General features: G+C 61.5%; 2 protein-coding genes and 1 long non-coding RNA gene across 10 annotated transcripts in view; 1 reads left to right on the top strand and 2 right to left on the bottom strand.

Annotated features, from left to right (window-relative positions):
- Window positions 1-172: 172 nt before the first annotated feature.
- On the top strand, window positions 173-3,502 carry RPL10A (ribosomal protein L10a). The gene is made up of 6 exons (XM_027444711.3): window positions 173-259; window positions 473-547; window positions 651-731; window positions 1,059-1,207; window positions 2,031-2,203; window positions 3,301-3,502. Exons 1-6 carry the CDS (start codon window positions 255-257, stop codon window positions 3,469-3,471), a joined length of 654 nt encoding a protein of 217 aa, XP_027300512.2. The 5' UTR covers window positions 173-254; the 3' UTR covers window positions 3,472-3,502.
- LOC119713953 (uncharacterized) lies at window positions 3,345-3,882 on the bottom strand. Its single transcript, XR_005261099.2, has 2 exons — window positions 3,834-3,882; window positions 3,345-3,714 (listed from the first exon to the last, which is right to left on the bottom strand). It is a non-coding gene; the product is annotated as an uncharacterized lncRNA (long non-coding RNA).
- A 503-nt stretch (window positions 3,883-4,385) lies between these two features.
- The window catches only part of SCUBE3 (signal peptide, CUB domain and EGF like domain containing 3), a 35,864-nt gene continuing 20,838 nt past the window's right edge, over window positions 4,386-19,411 (bottom strand). For 2 of the 8 annotated variants that reach the window (XM_072028321.1, XM_072028324.1), the window contains 16 exons: window positions 16,069-16,185; window positions 14,345-14,467; window positions 12,897-13,013; window positions 11,743-11,865; window positions 11,046-11,180; window positions 10,622-10,714; window positions 10,403-10,519; window positions 10,160-10,321; window positions 9,818-10,021; window positions 9,551-9,712; window positions 9,120-9,287; window positions 8,866-9,027; window positions 8,428-8,629; window positions 7,831-7,983; window positions 7,606-7,685; window positions 4,386-7,413 (listed from right to left, as the gene is read on the bottom strand). In XM_072028321.1, coding sequence (XP_071884422.1) covers window positions 6,887-7,413; window positions 7,606-7,685; window positions 7,831-7,983; window positions 8,428-8,629; window positions 8,866-9,027; window positions 9,120-9,287; window positions 9,551-9,712; window positions 9,818-10,021; window positions 10,160-10,321; window positions 10,403-10,519; window positions 10,622-10,714; window positions 11,046-11,180; window positions 11,743-11,865; window positions 12,897-13,013; window positions 14,345-14,467; window positions 16,069-16,185 — 2,645 coding nt within the window. In that variant the 3' untranslated portion in view covers window positions 4,386-6,886. The remainder of the gene's footprint in view (window positions 7,414-7,605; window positions 7,686-7,830; window positions 7,984-8,427; window positions 8,630-8,865; window positions 9,028-9,119; window positions 9,288-9,550; window positions 9,713-9,817; window positions 10,022-10,159; window positions 10,322-10,402; window positions 10,520-10,621; window positions 10,715-11,045; window positions 11,181-11,742; window positions 11,866-12,896; window positions 13,014-14,344; window positions 14,468-16,068; window positions 16,186-19,411) is intronic. The other 6 variants (XM_072028322.1, XM_072028325.1, XM_072028327.1 and 3 more) reach the window with 4 other exon arrangements.

Here is a 19,411-nt window from a genome sequence, read left to right as displayed (position 1 = left end):
CACAAAACCACCGGGTAAACACGGGCAGGGCCGGCCCGCGAACGAACGGCCCGTGGAGGGCAGCCGAGAAGCGGCGGAACCCGCCACGAGCCCTCTGTGCCCCCTCTGTGCCGCACCCAAGATGGCGGCTCCGTGCCTCACACCGCGCCACTCCCAGCATGGCGCCCGGCGCTTCCTGTTCTCGCGAGATTTCCGGCCGTATTTATAGCGCGCGGGGCCCCGCCCCCCTCCTTTCTGCCCGAGCAGCCGCCGCCATGAGGTGGGTGCGGGCCGGCCGCTGCCATCCGCCGCCATCCTCCGCCATCCGCTGTCATCCGGCCCCGATGAGCGGCCCGGGGGGTTGGCCAGGGGCTGGGGAATGGCGGCTGATAGCGGGGATGAAGCGCGGATGATGCGGGGCGGGCCCGGCGGGCTGGCCCTCCGCCCGCGGCCTAGCCCCGCGCCTGAGCCCGCTCCGCTTCTCCCCCCGCAGCAGCAAAGTGTCCCGCGACACCCTGTACGAGGCGGTGAAGGAGGTGCTGCAGGGCAGCAAGACCAAGAAGCGCAAGTAAGAGCCCGGCCCAGGCACCCTGCCCACTCCTTGCCCCCTTCCCTCACCCCCCTGAGCCTTTACCCGGCTGCTTTCCCCCTTTTCCCCCCCCCCCCTCCAGGTTCGTGGAGACGGTGGAGCTGCAGATCAGCCTGAAGAACTACGACCCGCAGAAAGACAAACGCTTCTCCGGCACCGTCAGGTTCGCCAAACTCTCGCTCCCACCCAGCCTTCAGCCCGCAGCCCCCCTCTGATGGGCAGGGCGCTTGGCCCAGGCGGTGCTGAACGCCCAGGGTAGTTCAGGACGCCCCCTCCCCAGGGGGTGGTGCTGGACGGACCCCCACCCTGGGTCTTAAAACGTGAGGGGAGGTGCGGGCAAAGCCACGGCGCTGCCCCCACCGCCCTGCCCGCGAGGGCAGGTGAGGAGCCGTGGAGGAAGGCGGCGAGGCGCTGCGGTAAGGTGGCACCGTGGTGGGGTCGCTCTGGTGCGTGGTCCTGCAGTGTGGGGTGACTCGGGTTGTGTCCGCAGGCTGAAATCAACCCCCCGGCCCAAGTTCTCGGTGTGCTTGCTGGGGGATCAGCAGCACTGCGATGAGGCCAAGGCTGTCGACATCCCGCACATGGACATAGAGGCTCTGAAGAAACTCAACAAGAACAAGAAGTTGGTGAAGAAGCTTGGTGAGTGGTGGTGGGGATGTGGCTGAGCTGGGAGGGCTGGGCAAACAGCACGGTTCTCCCCATGCTTGGATTTCCATGACATGATTAGTTGGAAAGAACAGAAAACTGCCTAAAGTCAGCAAGAAGAACAGGGATCTGGCTAAGAACTACCTAGAAGAGCTAAGATCCTTCTTCAGGAGTGCTGGGTGATCACCCTCTCCCAGAAGGAGGGGATGCAGGAGAACTGTTGGTATCTCCCCAAAGGTAGCGCTGTTCCCTGGTGCTCCCTTCCTGGTCAGGGAGCTGGAGTGCAGCAACAGCAGAGTAAAAGTGGGGGCAAGACTTGGTTTCAGTCCTGCACCATTTACATGAGCAGAATGTGATTGGCTTATTTTGACCTGGTAGCATATAGGGCTTTTCCCTTTCTGCAAAATCAGTCATTTTGACACATGTCAAGCAAAGAAAACTTAGCCTTCAATCATAATTAACCTCAGAACCACATGCAGGTGGGAGGTGATGCAGGAGGTGTGCTGTGGGCTAGGCCTGGCAGGTGGGTGTTACATCCCCCTCCACACGTGCACGGAGCATCAGAGGAGGCTCCTGATGCAGCTCAGAGTTGAGTGGCAGTGATGTGGCACAATAAATGTTTTTCATGGGAACAATTACGTACAGCTGGGGTGCGGGGTCACTGTCAGGATGTGAGGCTGGGTCCTGGCAGGGCTGGCTGGTGTGATAACAGGGTTGGAAAAAGGCAGGATGCTGGAAATGTGAGTGTGTTGGGAGGAAATGTAGAGGCTGAGCTGAGCTGAGGGTCCTTCCTCACCTACCTTTGCTCTCCTCACAGCCAAGAAGTACGATGCCTTCCTGGCCTCCGAGTCCTTGATCAAGCAAATCCCTCGAATCCTGGGTCCAGGCCTGAACAAAGCTGGCAAATTCCCTTCTCTCCTCACTCACAATGAGAACCTGGTGGCCAAGGTGGACGAGGTCAAATCCACCATCAAGTTTCAGATGAAGAAGGTAAAAAAAAAAAGCACAGGGCTTGGAGCTGCTGAGGCAGCTCCTTGCCTTACCTGGGGGTTGGCAGGAGATCCCTTGTGCGTGGCTGCGATCTCTGCTCCGGGCTGTAGGTGTCCCTGCAGCATCTTCGACCAGCTCCTGGGAGCAGCATCACAGCGCAAAGGGCTGCAGCCACCAGAGCGTTCAGCTGCTAACTGGGAAGGAGCAATTTGCGGTTGAAAGATCTTAGAGCAAATGATTCGGAGGCGATCCTGATGGGAGTGCTGAGCACAATGGCTCGTAATTAACACTCCTCTCGCAGCGAGCGGGTGACACTTGCAGGGTGGGGCCCTGGTGCCCAGTGGGGCTGTGCAGGCAGCAGTGCTTTGGGGCTCGACTTCAAAACTGAGCTTCGTGGCAGCTCTGCGGGTGTCTGCTCTCTCTGTCAGAGCTGGGAAGGACTCCCTGAAACCAAAACAACCCCATTTAGGCATGTTAATTCTCTGCCAGTGGTCTAAATGCGACTCCTGGGTATTGCTCAGAATTAGCAGCTCTGCTAGCTGAGGTGCGCCCTCGGACTCCAGCTGATCTGGGCTCGAGGGCACAACAACTGGAAGGACCCAGCGAATGGGAGAGTTTGCAAATGCTGCAGCGTTTCAAGCAGCCGAGCTAATGATATCCTGACACTTCCCTTGTCAGCTCGCTCGTAAATCCTTTTGTCTTCGGCCTGTGGGGAGCGTTGCCTTGCGAGCTGCTTGGCGAGGCTGGCAGGCGGAGGCTTGGCCCCCGCGTGCGTTGTGCGCAGAAAGAAGGGGCTGCTGCCAAAACAGAAAGCGAAGCAGGCGCCACGCTTAGGGGTGAAGTTCGGAGCTTACGGGCTGGGTTAACAGCTCGCAGGGAACATGCCAGCGCTGCCTGGCGAGCAGGGCACGGGATCAGAGGTAGAGGAGAGGTTTTAGCCCGCTCCCCACCTGCTCACAGCGCGTTACACTCCTAACCCTGGATGAGCTGGGGAAATCCCGTCCAGCTGGCAGAGCAGGCGGGGATCTGATACCTCAGGGCCTTGGGTTCTTGCTGTGCGCCTCAGCGTGTGCGTGACCCCGCTGTGCTGTCCCCAGGTGCTCTGTCTGGCCGTGGCCGTGGGTCACGTGAAGATGACGGAGGACGAACTCGTCTACAACATCCACCTGGCCATCAACTTCCTGGTGTCCTTGCTGAAGAAGAACTGGCAGAACGTGCGTGCCCTGTACATCAAGAGCACCATGGGGAAGCCCCAGCGCCTGTACTGAGAGGGCAGCAATAAACTTTTTAGGACACTGACGGTGCGTTTTGGTGGTGTTTCTCCAAAGCTGCTTGGGCAGGGCTCTGTAAGGAGCTGCTGGTGGGGACGTGAGTTCAAGGGGAGCATCAGAATTCACATTGGGGCTTTTGGAGGAGCAACAAAAGGGGGTTGCTTGGGAGGGACAGGCTTCTGATCCCACAACCAGAGCAGGAGGGAGGGGGAACAGCTCCATTAACACCTAGAATAACACCTAAAACAAGCAAAAGGGAGGTTGTTACCACAAAGCTGAGGGCTCACAGTGGGGTCACTGCTCAGCAGTCGAGGTGGGGCCCCAGGTTCCCCCCGCTCCTCCCCAGAAGGGTCCCTCACCTCATGGGGGCAGCTCCCTGCTCCAGCAGCCTCCTTGCTCCTGGGGGTGGGCTCACATTTATAGGGTTTTGCTGTCCTTACAGGGACCAATGAAGGGTCAGGGGCTCCTCCTGCCCAGCAGCAGCTCGTGAGGACCTGATGGGGCTTTCCAGCTGGCCCCAGTCACCTTTAGATTTAGGGGAACGGGCCCTGCTGGGGGCTCTCAGCAAGGGGTTGGTGCTGGCCCCAGTACAAGGAGCGGTTCTTGGCAGCTTTGCTTTGCTCTGGCCTAGCAGAGGGGTCCCGAACCAGTCCCTGTCCAATTTCTGGGCTAAAAATGAGATTCAGTGCATTTAATTAACGTATATAAATAAATACATTGTGTGGTGGCTGGTGGGCTGATGGCAGGCTATAGGATTTAAATTTCTGGGGGAAAGAAAAAAAGCCCTCTACCCTTGAACAGAGCGTGTCGTAGCATCCAAGGGAACAAAACAATGAAACCAGCTCTGGAGCCTGCTGTTAGAAACCTTTAAAATAAGTGTCAGAGCCAGTTTCTGAAAGATCAACACAACACCAAGAAATTCCATTTAATAATTAAAAAAAGACAATACAAAATGCAAACATTTCTTTTTACAAAGTTCAGATACATTTTTTTTTTTTTTAATCAAGTGCAAATAACTTTATGAACTACATCTTTCTCGTTAACTTTACTCATTTTGCTGGAGATGGTAAATCACGGCCTACTGCAAAAGGCAGATATAAATATTCCAACATGAAAAAAAAAAACAAAAACGACAGAACACACAACAACCCTTCGTTACGTTCCCCGCGTCGAGACATTCAATCCATCCGAGAGGTGGCTGGTGCCGTTTTCAGCCTTTCAAACCTTTTCTGAGTCATTTTTTGGGGGATTTGTGGCAAAAGGACCCGCTCCTTCCTGGTGGCCCCGTGGATTTTCGGGGGGGTTGATTGGGAATATTGGTGAAAAAGGGGAGGATTTGGTACCAGAGCTCTTTGTCCTTCACGCCAGGACGTGCCACCCGGCTCGCCTCTTCCAGAGCTGCCTCTGGGGACGGAGGTGGCCGGCGTGGGGACATGTGGCACCCAGGACAGCCCCGCAGGGTTCCCGGCGGCAGCAGCCCCGATTTTAAATCATGGAGACTGAAAAAAAAAAAAAAAAAAAAAAAAAAAACCTGGGGGGAGGAAGGAGGGGCTGCACTGCACCGGGGCCACCAGGGCGTGCGTTCCCGGGGTGGGTTTTTTTTGGTCCTTTTATTTCTTCTAAAATATGAAAGCCCCTTTCAGCGGTCACTGCTCCGCTGCGACTACCCTAGAGCAATAAAAAAAGAGAGAAAAAAAAAACTCCAAATCCCTACAACAGCTTTTGTGCATCAAAGCAGCTGCTCGCAGGCACCAACCGAGTGACAAAGAGCTCGGCCCCCAGATGTCGAAGCTTCCAAGCGGGCTGGGAGCCGGGCGGCAGGAGGGACGAGCCCGCAGCTGCGATGAATCAGGGATCAGGGCAGCCTCCAGCATCCTGGGGACAAACCTCAGCCCCGCTCTGCCAGCCCTAATCCAGCCTGAGCCCCTCATAACGCCTGGGAGAAGCTCTTGGGGTCCAAATTGAGGAGGGGAAACCCGGGTGAGCAGACGGTTTTGGCACGGACCCAGCCTGGGTCATCGAGGGGGACGTGGTGCAATAAATAATTGCTCGTTAAGAGCCTGGGGAGGGGGGCTCGCCCCACGTGAGGTCAAGGGACAGTGAAAAGCAGGGGTGGGGACAGGCAGCAGCAGAGCTGAGCCCCAGCCCAGCACCTTCCCTCCAGGAGCAGCAGGATGGGGTTGGGGATGGGGGGGTGACAGCCAAGACCCCGTGGGAACGAGGGCTGGGGAGGAGGACAAGAGGGTGCCGGGTGGCAGCGGGGTCAGTCCCTGTCCCCAGGGTCCTGTCCAGCCACGGTGACCCCCACGATGCCATCGTCACTGTGGTGCCTCTGAGGGCAGGATGGATCCCTCAGGCTCCTGCAAGCCTGGGGGGGAGCTCAGGAAATTGGTGCCACCGCGTTTCCGAGGGTGGCACCTGCACCCCATGGTGGCATCTGCACCCCAAGGTGACATCCAGCACCCCGAGGTGGCACCCAGCACCCCAAGGCACTTGGAAGCACAAAGCTTCCCGAGAGCCGAGGAGGGCGCAGACCCCAGTCCCTGGGGGCAGAGATGCTGGGGGGCACGGGGGGGTCCCTGAGCGCAGCGGGATGACAAAACCCCTGGCAAGTGGCACCAAGGAGGTGCCGTGGCCGAGGGCTGCACCTCGCCCTCCTGGCAGCCTCCGACAATCCCAAACTGCTCCGGATCAGCCCCAAAACGCGTGGCACCGATGCTGTTTATGGACAGAGACACCTTGAGGCCTCCCAAAAACTCACCCCACCACGCAGCGTGGCCAAGCCCCGCTTCCCCGCAGAGAGAGGCGTGGGCTGTCCACCAAAAGCGTTATTTTTTTGGGAAAAAAAATGCGGCAGAAAAGGTTCCAAGGCCTGAAAACGCCATCGCATCGCTCGCTGGCAATCCAGGGCTGGGCTGGTTGGTTTGTTTCTGTGGCAGACACACATTCTCATTTCTCAGGCAGGTATAAATATCGTAGTTTCTAGTAGAAAACAAAAACAAAAACAAAACAAAAAAAAACTTCCCTCTAAATAATATAAAGAAGACTCAAACGATTGCACTTAATACATATGAAAAAAAAAAAAAAAAAAGGTAGAAAGGAGGATATCCTAGTGCACAAACATTTACTCCTGCTCTTCACAAAGCTTGCTTTTTCCGTCGACGAGTTCCTCTTTGGCAGAGCTTGCAAGAAAGTCTGGTTCCTTGGCACAAGTGTCTCCAGGAGGGGGGGACAGGGGGGTGGGAAGGCGGCCGGCTGAAGCCCTCCTCGGTCGCTGCAGTTTTTCTCTCCCGTGCAGCCAGACGTTGTTCTCCGGGAACGTGGCTTGGCTTTCCTCCTCCCGCGCCGAGCACCGGTGCCCCTGTGCGCCCGCTGCCGCGCCGTCCTTTACCTTCTCCTTGTTATTTTTTAATCAAGCAGGCATCACGTCGTGTGATTTATTATTTTTTTTTGCCCCCATCTCCTCCGCCAAGCTGTGCTGATGGCCAGGACCCAGGAGCTGCGTCACCTCCCGGCTGAGCCCCGGGGTGCCGGTGGCATCGAGGAGCGGGACGGAGCCGGCGCGGAGGCGAAAAGGGAATTCAAAAGGGGTTTTTTTGGGGGGGAAGCTGCTTCGGAAGAGAGGAGCAGCATCGCCGGCGGCTGAGACAGAGCGTGCCGAGACATCTGCGGAGCGGGAGGTGGTGGTGGTCCTGCCGGAGCCGAGAAGGGAGGAGGAGGAGAAGTGAAGTAAGAAGGGAGGGAGAGGAGGGTTTCCTCGGCAGCCGCATGGCGCGGGGCGGCAGGGCGCTATTTGTAAGGCCGGAGGAAGCTGGAGACTTTGGAGCGCAGCAGCTTGATGAAGGAGCGGGGCAGCATCTCCTTGTGCTTCTCTGTGTACTTGAAGTAGTTCTGGGGGTGCGCCAGCACGTCGAAAAACGCCTTGATCAGCTTCTTGTCCTGCGGGGAAGCAGAGCCGGGGTCACCCTCCCCTCCTGATCCCGCTGGGGCAGCTCCCCAAAACCCCAGCACGACCCTGAACCGAAGCAGGGAGTTGAGTTGCGCTCACACCAGGGCTGCCAGGGAATCCCAAACCCCTCCAAGCATCCCGCTAAGCCCCCGGTGACAAGGCCCACACGGGGACGCGCTCACCTTGAGGATCTCCTGGTGGTTCTCGGAGGCGTACAGCCTGCCGTCCCGCACGATGTCCTCCACCAGCTGCTCGTAGTCCTCTGCAACACCCGAGCGAGAAACCAGCTCAGGGGATGCATCCCCAAACCTTCACCCCCCTCCCCAGGCACTCCCAAGGCGTGCAGATTTGGGGTCCCCGGGTAGCAGGGAAGGGATGCCGGGTCGAGCTGCTCTCCCCGTGCTCACCGTCGTAGGTGACGTAGGGGATCTGGAAGCCCCGGGCGCTGTTGGCCTCGCTGGTTTTGAAGTTGATCCACAGCTTGCGAGAGCGGGCCGTGAAGGCGATGGGCCTCTCGTACGTCTGGCACGTCTCGTAGGTGGTGATGGAGGACGGCGAGGCTGCGAGGGGAACGGCCGGGGGCTGCGTGACGACCCCGGCCCCACCGCGCCAAACCCTCAAAAGGGGGGCCGAGGGGCAGAGCAGGGGGCACCAGGGTGGGATTGGCAACGTGCAGCGAGGCTGAGCCCCCTCCCAGCCCCTCCTGTTAAATGGCAGGGGTGCCCATATCCCTTCCCTGGAATGGATGGGGTTCCTTTTTCCCTTCCAGAGGTTTTAACCCTGGAGAAAGTGTGCCGAAGGGCGCTCAGCCCAGCTCACCGTGCGCAGCCCTACAAACCAACAAGGCACCGAGCAGGCGGGTGACACCGACCCCCTCCCGCCCACCCATTTCCTAGAAGCACCCCACCACCTCCATCCCGGGACGGGGCTTTTCCCCTCGGCATAAATCAGCTCAGCTCTGCCAAACCACGGCTCTGCGCTCCCCCCGCGGCGCGCTCGGTTACCTACAGTTTTTCCGCATGACCAGGACGTCCCCGCACTCGTCCTCGGAGGGCAGGAAGATCTCCGGCACCACGATGAGGATCTTGCGCTTGGGGGGCGGGTTGATGTTCCAGGTGCACTCCACGTTGGCGGGGTAATTCCCCGGGTAATTTGGGGACTCGATGTAGCCCGTGTACTCGCCCAGCTCGCCCCCGCACTGCCGGTCTGCAAGCAAGGTGGGAGAGGGCATGGAGAGCCAGTCCCACTGGGAACCAGTGGCACGGGGACTGGGACAGCGAGGGTTTACTGGGCAGCAGGGGGGAGAGCGTTCGGTGGCACTGCTCATTGCATACCCAAATAAAATAACCCCAAAATGCTATTTGAAGGAATTATCAGCTGCTTTGTTAAAGGACCCCAGCTCGCAGCACGCCCACACCCCCGGAGCACCATGCCCTGCTTACTTTTGCACTGGGACACGGAGGTGGAGCCGTCGAAGTCGGTGGTGGTGTTGCCGGGGCAGGCGATGCAGTAATTCTGCCGAAAATCAGGCTGGTAGGTGCCCACGGCGCAGCGAATGCAGCGGTGGACGCTGGTGTTGTAGTAGTGCCCGGGCGAGCACTGGACTGGGGAAGCGGAAAGCAAAGGGGGCTCAAAAGGGGGCACAACCCCACGGGACCCCCCCCGTTACCCCCCCCGGGGGCTGTCTCGGACCTACCTTTGGTGTCACAGTCCTGGAAGGAGAGGGCTCCCTCGTGCTTGGTGGTCAGCCCCCCGCCGCAGGGGAAGCAGAGCGCCCGCCCCACCTCGGGCTGGTAGGAGCCGCGGGGGCACGGCTGGCAGGGCTTGAAGCCGTCGGCGGAGTGCTGGCCGGGGGGGCACTGACCTGCGGGCACAGGCATCGCTGGCACCCAGCACCCAGGGGTGCCCCGTGCCCAGCTCCTCGCCCCGCCAGGCTCAGCAGCCCCGAGAACATAGGAGCCGAGTGGTGGGGCCCCGCTAAAAGCTTCTCCCCTGCTCCAAAACGGGGAACTCCTGGGGGTCTCCGGGGTGCCCAGGGCTTTTCCACCTTCTGGACGGGGGCACTGAGATCGCACGGTGGGGATGTCCCCAGGCACTCCCCCCTGAACCCCCTCCGTGCCCCCTTACCCGTGCAGCCGGTGATGTTGGTGGCTCCCACGGGGCCGAAGGCGTCGCTGCGGGGACACAGGTCGCAGGAGAGCTGCCCCTCCTTCTCCTGGTAGGTGCCCGAGGGGCAGGGGACGCACTGCTCCGTCTGCCCGTGGTAATAGGTTCCCTGCGAGCAGCTAACTGAGAGCCAGGGGTGGAGGTGAGCGGCACGGCAGGGGGATATCCCTGGGGGGGGGGACACACACATGCCAGCCCCCTCCCCGGCTCCCCGCGGTGCCCCCTTACCACACTTGGTGCCCAGGCGCTGCTGGCCCGGCCCGCAGCTCTCCTGCCGCTCGGGGGCCACGCTCAGCTTCCTCGCCACCTCGTACTCCATCCCGGCGAAGCGCAGCAGGAACCGCTCCTGGTTGATGGATTTCTTCAGGGCTTTGATGGCCGACTTGAGCTTCTTCTCCACTTTCTGCCGCAGGCAGTGCAGGTTGCAGCTGGCTGGGTGCGCGGCGGGGAGAAAGAGGGACGGCGGCGATAAGGGGGAAACCCAGCGGGACCCCACACCCCACCCCAGCGGGACACCAAGGACCACTTGGGCTCTCCTTCCCGCCCCCCAAACACCCGCCCCGTGCCCACCTGTGGTCTCCTCCGGCTTGATCTCAGCCTCGAACTCCAGCGTGATGCGCGTCACCTCCTTGCCGGAGGAGTTGCGCGCCCGCCGGCCCTTCCCCTTCTTGGACGAGTCGCACTTGAGGTTGACGAAGGCAACCTGGCAGTCGGAGCAGGGCGCTGCACCTCCTGCATGAGGGGGGGGACAAGTCAGGGCCCCGTCCGTGCCGGGGGGGGGACACAGGAGCACCCCCTCCGACCCTCCCTCACCTTGCGCCCCGGTTTTCCCCGCCTCGTCCTGCTTGCCCTTGGCCCGCGGGTGCAGGTGGCACTTGGCGTCCTTGATCTTGAAGGAAGCTTTCTGCTTGATTGGCGCAACGACAGCCTCTAAAAGAAAAGGCGGGTGCTGAACCAGCCGGGGGGCAAGGGGGGAGCAGCACGGGGGGGGATTTTTTAGGGGAGGGGGGTGGCTGCTCGGAGCCCCCTTACCGAGGCACTGCTGGCTGCTGTTGGCCGCTCTCTGCTGGCTGCCCTGCCGCAGCACGGGCGTCCCGCAGCTCACGGTGTAGCTGCTGTCTGACTCTGTGGGAAGGAGGAGCAGGCATTGGGGGTGCCCCTCGGTGCTGAGCCCCCCCCGGTGCAGCCACACGGTCCCTACGGGTCAGCGGTGGTTGCCCAAAAGGGGGTGCAGAGACCCTGGGGGGCAGCACCCAGCACCCCGCACCCCACCGCCCGGCTCCTGCGCTGCGCAAACCCATCCTGAGGAGCCAAACTCAGCCAGGAAAAAAAACCCACAAACACTCCTTTTCCCTCATCCCAGGGCTCGGGACCTCAGGGTGCTCTGCCAGCTGCTCCTCTGCGCCCAGTTTGGGCCAGGCAGGGAGATGGGGACCCCCCCGAACCCTCCCCGTACCTGGCTGGAAGCGAGCCTTGGAGGCGCAGGTGAGGGCGCAGCTGTCCTTCTTGCCCGTCTTGTTGCAGGTGAGGGTGGCCCGCGGCGGCACGGAACCTGACAGGCATTTCACCAGCTCTGAGGGACACGCACCAGCTGGTGACGACAAGCGGGGGACGCCCGTGGGTGGCACAGAGCCACGGCGGGACCCCCTCGTCCCCCCTCAGCTGGCGGCACGGTGCGGCGTGGGGCCCCAGGAGCAGCATCCCAACCCCTAGCCCAGCTCCTCCTTGAGCTGTCACCGCTGGGATTTTTCAGGATTTTGGGGGCAGAGCTGCACTTTGCTGCGTCTTTCCCCAGTGAAGGGGGGTGGGCGGGTGTCAGAGCACAGCCAGGGCCACAAAAATCATTCATTTAGGGGCACCTGCTGGGGCACGAGCTCACGGCCAGCCCCAAGCACAGTCCATAAATCAATGGAAAAAGTCCATAAATCAGGACAGAGGGAGCAGGACAGCACATCCCATCCCATCTAGACCCGTGCCATACAGACAAGGGACCCCAGACAAAATCATCCTGCTCTGGAGCATCCCTGCAGCGGGATGCCCCAAATCCCAGCACGCCACCCACTGACAGCCACGATGGGGGCCGTGGGGTTTCGGCACCCCCCCAAGGCTGTGCTGGAGCATCCCTGGCAGCAGCAGGCTCTGCCCCCACGTACCTACGCAGTCCTTTTTGTTCCAGTGCAGCTTGCAGCCGGCGGGACAGGTACACTGGTAGCTGCCGGGCGTGTTGATGCAGCCGAATTTGCAGCCCCCGCGGTTGATGCTGCATTCGTCCACATCTGGGGGGGACACAGGGAGAGGTGGGGGGGGATGTCAGGGGGGCAGAGGGGGACCCCTGTGATGCTGAATCGCCCCCAGAGCGGGATTTTGGATGGCCAAAGCGCACAAACCCTGTGCCCCAGCAGGGTGCTTCCAGCTCTGCCTCCTCCCAGCTCCACAGCCCCAATTTGGGGGGGTTCGAGGGAAGCCCCAGCCGGTGGCACCCCCAAGGGCAGGGGCCGGGCGGCGGCGGGTGCAGCCCACCCAGGCTGAGCCCGGCCCCACGGCAGGCTGGGGAGCTGCGGGGGGCAGCAGACAGAGCCGACATGGAAGCATTTAGCAGCCCAATTCAAAAGGCAGCTGCTTGGCAGCCCGGCCCCTCTCCCCGCTGCTCCCCTCCAGCACGGCCCCTCCATGGGGGGACCCCCGACCCCAGCCCAAAACGGGGCACAGACCTGGGCAACCCCCCCATGCCCCCTGGGCTGTCACCTCTCCCTGCTGCGGACCCCATGAGGCTCGGTTCCAACCCCAAGCAGCCCAGACTGGGGAATGCCACCGGGGGTCTCAGAAGGGTCACCCCCCACCCCTGCCACGACCCCTCTCCAGCACCCCCCGCGCACCCCATCTGCTCCCCGCGTCCCGGGGCGCCGCACGCCCCCGCCCTTGGGAGCCAGCCTGAGCTCAAACCGAGCTCAGCCCCTTTTGATGTTCCCCTTCCCACCCCGTCCCAGCTCCCTGCCAAAAACGCCGGGGATTTCTCCCCTCTCCGCCGCTGCAGACAAGTCGCAAGCTGTTCCTGTCGCCCCGTTTGAAGTCGCAGACACCAGCCCCTGGCTGCGTGCGCCCTCCCCACCCGGCCACGGCACCGGGTGCACGGCGAGGACACGGGGCAGCCCCCCTGGGACCCTGCAAACCAACCCTTGGGGACAGCCCCAAGGGGTCCACAGCGACCGTGCCGTGGGGCTGCCCCGTTTCTGGGTGTCCCGAGTGCTCCCCCCCAGGACCCCGAACCCATGGGGGAGGTGGGGACCCAGCACCCGCCCGGCCCTACCTCCGCAGTGGGTGAGGCCGTACAGCGTGTAGCCCTTGTTGCAGAGGCACTGGAAGCTCCCGGGGGTGTTGATGCAGAGGTGGTCGCAGGTGCGGTCGAACGAGCACTCGTCGATGTCTGGGGAGGGGGGAAAAAGGCAAGGTGGGGAGCTGAGGGCTGGCACGGCCCTCCCCCACCTGCTGCAGCAAACGGGGAGGCTGCACTGGGATGCTCTGGGATGCACTGGGATGCTCTGGGATGCACTGGGATGCTCTGGGACCTCGTGTCCCACCCCCCCTGCATGGTCCAGCTGCTGCCAGAGCATCTGCAGCCCACCACACCGATGTCCTTCCCCCTCCAAACTCCTGCAGCCCCTCCGCACCCAAAACGTGCCAAACCATGCCCTGGGCACGGCTGCGGGGGCCCTTGGGTGCTGCCCGGCGGGCAGGGCTGTTGCACGGGCACGTCCTGCCCCGGGACGGTGCCAGAGCTGTCTCTGCACCCCCGCGGGGCACCTCTCCAGGGCTGGGCGGCCCCGGCTGCGCGGGTGAGCCCAGCCCGGCGGGTTTGATCCTCGTTTCATTGGCTTCATTAAGTTAATTGCCGCGCTCACGTCAAACTTGCAAGAGCGCGCGGCACCTGGACGGAGATGAAAGAGGTCTCAGCCCTGGAGCGTCGGCAAGCCCTGCGCCCCCCTGCTGGGGCCAGAGCCCGAGCTTTTGGCTTGCAGCAGCTGCGTTCGAGCACTGCCCTCGGCTCGGGGCTGGGGGGGAGCTCTGTGCCCCCCCAAAACGGCCCCGCAACCAGTGGTGCTGCGCCCTGGCACACAGTGGCAAGGTTTGGTGAGATTTTGCAGGATGTCGGGGTGGGGAGAGGAAGGTGGGAAAGCTGTGCCGAGCAGGAGACACATCCCTCCCTCCTGCCCTCTGAGTGATGGGGAAGGAGGAAAGCCTGGCAAAGGCACCCAAAGCCTCGCTCTGCATCCAGAGCATGGCCCCAAGCGGGGAGCAGATGGGCAGGCAGGATTCAGCCTGTGGAACGGCCTGGAGCTGTGCCAGGGGAGGTTGAGGTGGGCAATGAGGAGCCATTTCTGCTCAGACAGAGCGGGCAGGCGTTGGGACGGGTTGCCCAGGGAGGTGGGGGAGTCCCCGTCCCTGGGGGGGCTCCAGGAGAGGTTGGGGCTGGTGCTTGGGGACACGGCTCAGTGGGGACAGTGGTGGTGGGGGGTGGCTGGAGCAGGTGACCCTGGGGGGCTCCTCCAGCCCTGATGACTCTGGGATTCTTCCCATCACTGACCCAAGGAAAAAAACTCACGCAAGAAAACACAAAGCTCGCAAGAAGCCGAGCAGGGTGGGCGCTGAGCTGTGCCCACCCAGGGCAGGACCCCTGCTTGGGGACGGGACCACAGAGGGAGGGACAGGGACGAAGGGCAGGGAGAGGCGAGGTCCCCAGGTCCCCAGCGCCCTCACCTTGGCAGTTCCTCTCGTTGATGAGCAGCTTGTAGCCCTTCTTGCAGCTGCACTCGAAGCTGCCCACCGTGTTCCTGCAGATGTGGTCACAGCCCCCGTTGTTGAGCCGGCACTCGTCGATGTCTGGTGGGGACAGGACAGGACAGGGACACCCCTCGCACCCCGGGCTGGTGACCGTGGCCACCCCCGGGGGTGTTTGGTCCCCCCTAAACCTTCCGGCTCTGCCCCTGGGCTCTGCCCCCAGCAGGTTTTGGCTGGAGACCTGGGGGATTTGCTGGGCACCCTTTGCTGGGCCATTTTTTTTCTTGCCATCGCCAAGGCTGAAAACGACGACCTGGGAACCTGGAAAGAGGCTGGCTGGGAGATGTAATTTTTTCCCCCCTTTTTTTCTTTTTTCCCCCTCCTAAACACAAAATTTACTGCTAGGAAATGCCCTGTAAAATGGAAGGGGAGCAGGAAGAGGCGGCTGTCCTCCCCGGCTCCCCGGCCCCCCGCTGCCAATGCTGGGGCGACAGCTCTGCCTCTCTGGGGCCGAGGTTTTCTCTTTATTATCGCGGGGGAACCGGCTGTAAAACAGCTCGCAATTGTAATAAAACCCCCAGACGCAGGGGATATGGCTCCAGGTTATTGCGCTTTCCTGGAAACTGCCGAATCGGAGGGGCAGCGGGCGCTGAAAAAATAACAAGGGGGCAGGGGGGGGCTTCTGGAATCAGTCAGCAGGTAGACAGCTCGCCGCGGGCCGGGGCTTTGCTTTCAACCAGGGTCAAGTTCCTGGAGCTGCCGAGAGACAAAACGCAGGCACTGCCCCGTCCTGCCCCGGGGTCACCGCGTCCCCTGGGCCCGGGTGCACGCGAGGGGCTTGTCCCCTGGCCGACGCATGGGGACGGGGATGTCCCTGGGAGTGTGAAGGGTTTTGCAGCACCCCAAAGCATCGCCCACGTGGGACCCGGCAGTCACCCCACAGAGCCGCAGTGGGACCCACGCACCTCTAAATTGCCTCTAAGTTGACCCAAATTACCCTTCCCAGGGGGGTTGGGGTCAACCGCAGCACCTTTAGCAAGGAGGGTCCCGTTGCCAGCTCCGAAGGAGCAAAAACAAGAGGGTGCCATCACCCTGCAGCCACGATCACCGGGATTTCCCCACCCTCTGCATCAACCCCTGTGGCCGCCGGTCCCTAAATTACCCCCAGGGTCAGGGCAGCCAGCTGGGGGCTTCGACTGAGAGCTCCCAGCACCGTGTGGCTGGGGCAGGAGGGGGCCTCAGGGCTGTGCTGGGTCCCCAGCGAGCCCCAGGAGACACGGGGTGGGGGGTACGGGGCTGAGCTGGGTCCCTGATTGTCCCCTGGGGATCCCGAGCCCTGGCCAGGCTGTGGGGAGGGAGAGCAGCTCCCCTTGTGTGCATGGTGCCAGGTTTGCAGGACAGGGCACTGGTGCATTTTGACGCGTCTTAAAAAAGACAAAGAGATCACAATTTGGGATTTTCCCATCTCAGCAGACACCCAAAAAGCTTTGCAAACCTGGCCTCAGCTCCTCGGATCCTCCCTCCAGCAGAGCACCCGTGGGTGCCCACTGCACCCCAGGAGCCCCGCACGGGGGTGTTCCCCCTTCTCCACCCCTGGCCGCAAGCAAACACCGTGGGGAACGTGGAGCTGAGCCAAACCCGAGCCTTTTCGAAGGGCTCCAAGGACACAGGTGAAGGCTGCCAGGGGCAGAGCACCTCCCTACCTTTGCACGTCTTCCTGTCGGGCTGGAGCATGAAGCCCATGGGGCAGCTGCAGTGCACGCCCGTGGCCGCGTCGTGACACTTGCTGTCGCAGCCTCCGTTGTTCACGGCGCACGTTTCTGCAGGGAGAAAGAGAAAAAAAGCCCGGGGGTGAGGCTCACGCTGCCCAAAACGTGCTGCTGCTGCTCGGGGAAGAGGCTGTGACCCTCCCTGCTCGGCTACATCAGCTCTGGGCTCTTGGCGTAGCGCAGCCAAGGAGCCCCCCAGTTAATAACCCCCCTGAGCACACGAGGGGAGTGCTTTGGGGTTAAGGCACGGCACGATTTCAGCTCAGGGCTCGGCTGCACGCCGGCAGTCCCGCTGCATTTTCCACCTCGGCAGCGCTCGGTGCCCTTATAACTCCTGGCTGCTGCTCTCCGTGGGTTTTGGCTGCGAGATCCTTGGCTCATCCCAGGCTGCAGGCAGGGAAAAGCACCCAGATTGATTTCTCGGTGTCTGTCCCAGCCCCTGCAGAACCCTCCTGCCTCCCAGCAATCAGCACTTTAGAAGCGGGCAGAGGCTGGTGGCACGGCCGGGGCGCACGGGAACAGCGGCTCCATGGAGGCAGAGGGAGAAGCAGCTCTGCAGGATTAATCCTGCCTTGCTCAGCTCCCAGCTGGCAAAAGGTCCTGTGTCCCCCAAGAAAAGGATCAGGTGAGATCAAATATTGGCAGCCCCGAGGTGGAGGAGTTGCCTCTCCGAGTTACACCCCAGCAGGGTGAGGTTTTGGGGCTTTTCTGCCACCAGGCAGGAGCTGGGGATGGGGCTTGGTGAGGGGGCAGCGTGGTGTAAGCCCGACCAGCAGGAGGCTCGGCCAGAAACACCGTGAAAAATTTAAATAAAAATGCTTTTGGACTCCTTGGGAGCCTCAAAGCAACCCTCATGGTGCAAGCAGGCGACAGATCCGCAGGTTGTGGCTGGAGAACCCAGCACCGCTCACGGGGACACCCAGGGACGGTTTCTAAGATGTTCACCCCCAAAACGCCCAGGCACAGTTCCAAGCTTTTCACCCCCAAACACCCAGGGCTGTCACAATTCAGGCGTGCAAAACACACTCAGAGGGCGTGCACGGTCCCGGTCCCACACCAGATGCACCCCAGCACCCCCAGAGCACTCAGCCATTGCTCCCACCCTCCCTAAAGCCCCAAGGCTCGCCCCGAGCTCCAATTCCCACAAAATCCACTCCCAACACTTGCACATCCCACGTTCGTGTCCCCTGTCCCCAAGTGTCACCCACTGGCAGGCTCGGCCCAGCCGGGTGCGTGCTGCCCGGTCCAACATCGCGGGCTAATTCGGGCGAGGTTTTGTAAAATTAGAACCCACACACACACGCAGGCAGCATCAGTGGAAAAAAAATCCGGTTTAGAAAAAAAAAAAAAGAAAAAAAATAGCTAATTATTTCAGCATTATCAAAGTCAGCTGTTGCTGGTAAAACTAGAAGGGACACTAATTTAAATGAGGCATTTTCAGCTTGACAGCTTCCCTGTGAGATCAATCTTCAATTTTGCTCCTAACCACCAGAACAATGGCTCGGAGTGCATTAAGTTGTTCACAAAGGGTAATAAAGTATTCCTTTCAGAGGGCTGGCCGCTCGGATAAATGAGGCGCTCGGGCTTCAAGGAACCCGACATGAAAATGCCTTGAAGAAATTCCTTGGAAAGAGCAAAACCCCAGGTCCTGCCGCTCCTTGCGAGAGCCGCGTGGGGCACGAACGGCTGAGCCACGCAGCCCCTCGCTGCAGGGCGACGGGGCTGGGATCGTTCTGTGCTCGTCTTGCCGCTGCTATTTTTATGATGTCCCATAATAAGAGAACAAAGGGAGCAGCTCGCGAAACGAATGGCCAGCGCGATTACAAAACGGCCAGGGAGGGATTTGTGCAGATACGGGTCCCGCAGCCAGGTCCTCCCGGCGCACGCAGCCTGGCCACGATGGGGCCGGTGGTGTTACGCCGAGGGGAAGGGAAAATTCACGGGGGCTCAATTAAAAATTGAACTCAGCCTTTGTCCCAGTGGATCATGCACAGGGAGCCCCGGGAGGGTTGGTTTAGCAGGGTCGCTGCAGAGATGCAACGATGTGCTCAGAGCAAACACTGCTTTTGGGGTGACCAAGGAGCACGGCTCCCTTTTCACCTCCTTTGGGACTTTTGGCTGGGCTTTGCAGTGAGCCCTCCCCAGCACCCCGTGCAGGATGCAGCCGGTGCAAGATTGGGGCTGAGCAACCCCATCTGGGACACCGCAGCAAAGGGGGGGGCGCATCCCAGGGCTTGCAAAAAAAAGCTTTTGCGAGCAGACCGTGGGCTCCTGGGGTACCTGAGAGGCAGAAAAGGGTTGGGGCCGGGTGCTGCGGGGCTGTTCGGGAGGCGGCCCTGGGAGAGGAGCATTGTTTGGTGGTGCTGGCAGCCCGGGGGCTGCTGCGAGCCTGGCGCGAGGCAGCGTGAGTCACCGAACCACACAGGGCTTTGGCGAGGGCCCCCATCGCTCGGGGAGGGAGAAGACAAAGCAGCTTGTGCGCACACAAACGCTCCCACACACTCACACACACACACACTCACACACTCACACTCGCTCCATCCCAGCCTCGCTGTGCCACGACCGTGCCCCTGCACTGCCCAAATCCACACCGGGTCCAAGCGCACCCTCCCTGCCCGCACGCGCTCCGGCTTCGCCTCCACCACCCGCAGGGAAACGTCAGCCCCGAGAGCTTTCTGAGATAACCGTGGGGCGATCGGGGTGATTAGAAGCAGCTCTGCTCAGCACAGTGACAGCCCCGAGATGAAGGTTCCCCCCCCGAAGGGAAGATGCCTGGGGAAGGCTCTGCAGAGCCCCCCGAAGCAGAAAGCGGGGAGCTGCACACCTGAGCGCACCGGGAGGCTGCGTGCACCCAGCACATCCCAAATTGGGAGGTTTTGTGCTCCCAGCATGTCCCCGATCAAGCCTCTGGGCTGCAGGCGAGGTGCTGAGCCCTCAGCACACCCCACGTCCCGGCTGGCAGAGCAGAGGCGTCCCCTGGCCTCGGGGCAGGGCTCAAACCTCGCTGGTGCCACAGCGATTGCAAGGAAACCCCCGGGGAAGCAGCCCCGGTGACAAGCCTGAGCAAAGCTCGCTGTGAGAGAGCCTCCCAGCAATTTGTCAGCACGGCGAGCAGCCACGCTGGGACACGCCAGGTCCCCAAATGTCCCCACCTGCGCCTGCATCGGTCTGTGAGCAGGGGGGGCTCCAGGAAGGGGTAACTTTGGGAGAGCCCGGGGAGCAGCGCGGTGTCACCCGGAGCTGGGGTGGCTCCTGGGGACCTGTGGTGATGGTGTGG

This window comes from Anas platyrhynchos, chromosome 27 (assembly GCF_047663525.1).
Source record: "Anas platyrhynchos isolate ZD024472 breed Pekin duck chromosome 27, IASCAAS_PekinDuck_T2T, whole genome shotgun sequence".
NCBI classification, from domain to species: Eukaryota; Metazoa; Chordata; class Aves; order Anseriformes; family Anatidae; genus Anas; species Anas platyrhynchos.
This window is presented reverse-complemented; position numbering and strand designations above follow the sequence as displayed.

What these genes read in the sequence shown, in the direction of transcription:
- RPL10A (XM_027444711.3), top strand. An exon ending in AGCAAGACCAAGAAGCGCAA is followed by an intron (nt 548 to 650) that starts GTAAGAGCCCGG and finishes CCCCCCCTCCAG; the next exon opens with GTTCGTGGAGACGGTGGAGC. An exon ending in TCAAGTTTCAGATGAAGAAG is followed by an intron (nt 2,204 to 3,300) that starts GTAAAAAAAAAA and finishes TGCTGTCCCCAG; the next exon opens with GTGCTCTGTCTGGCCGTGGC.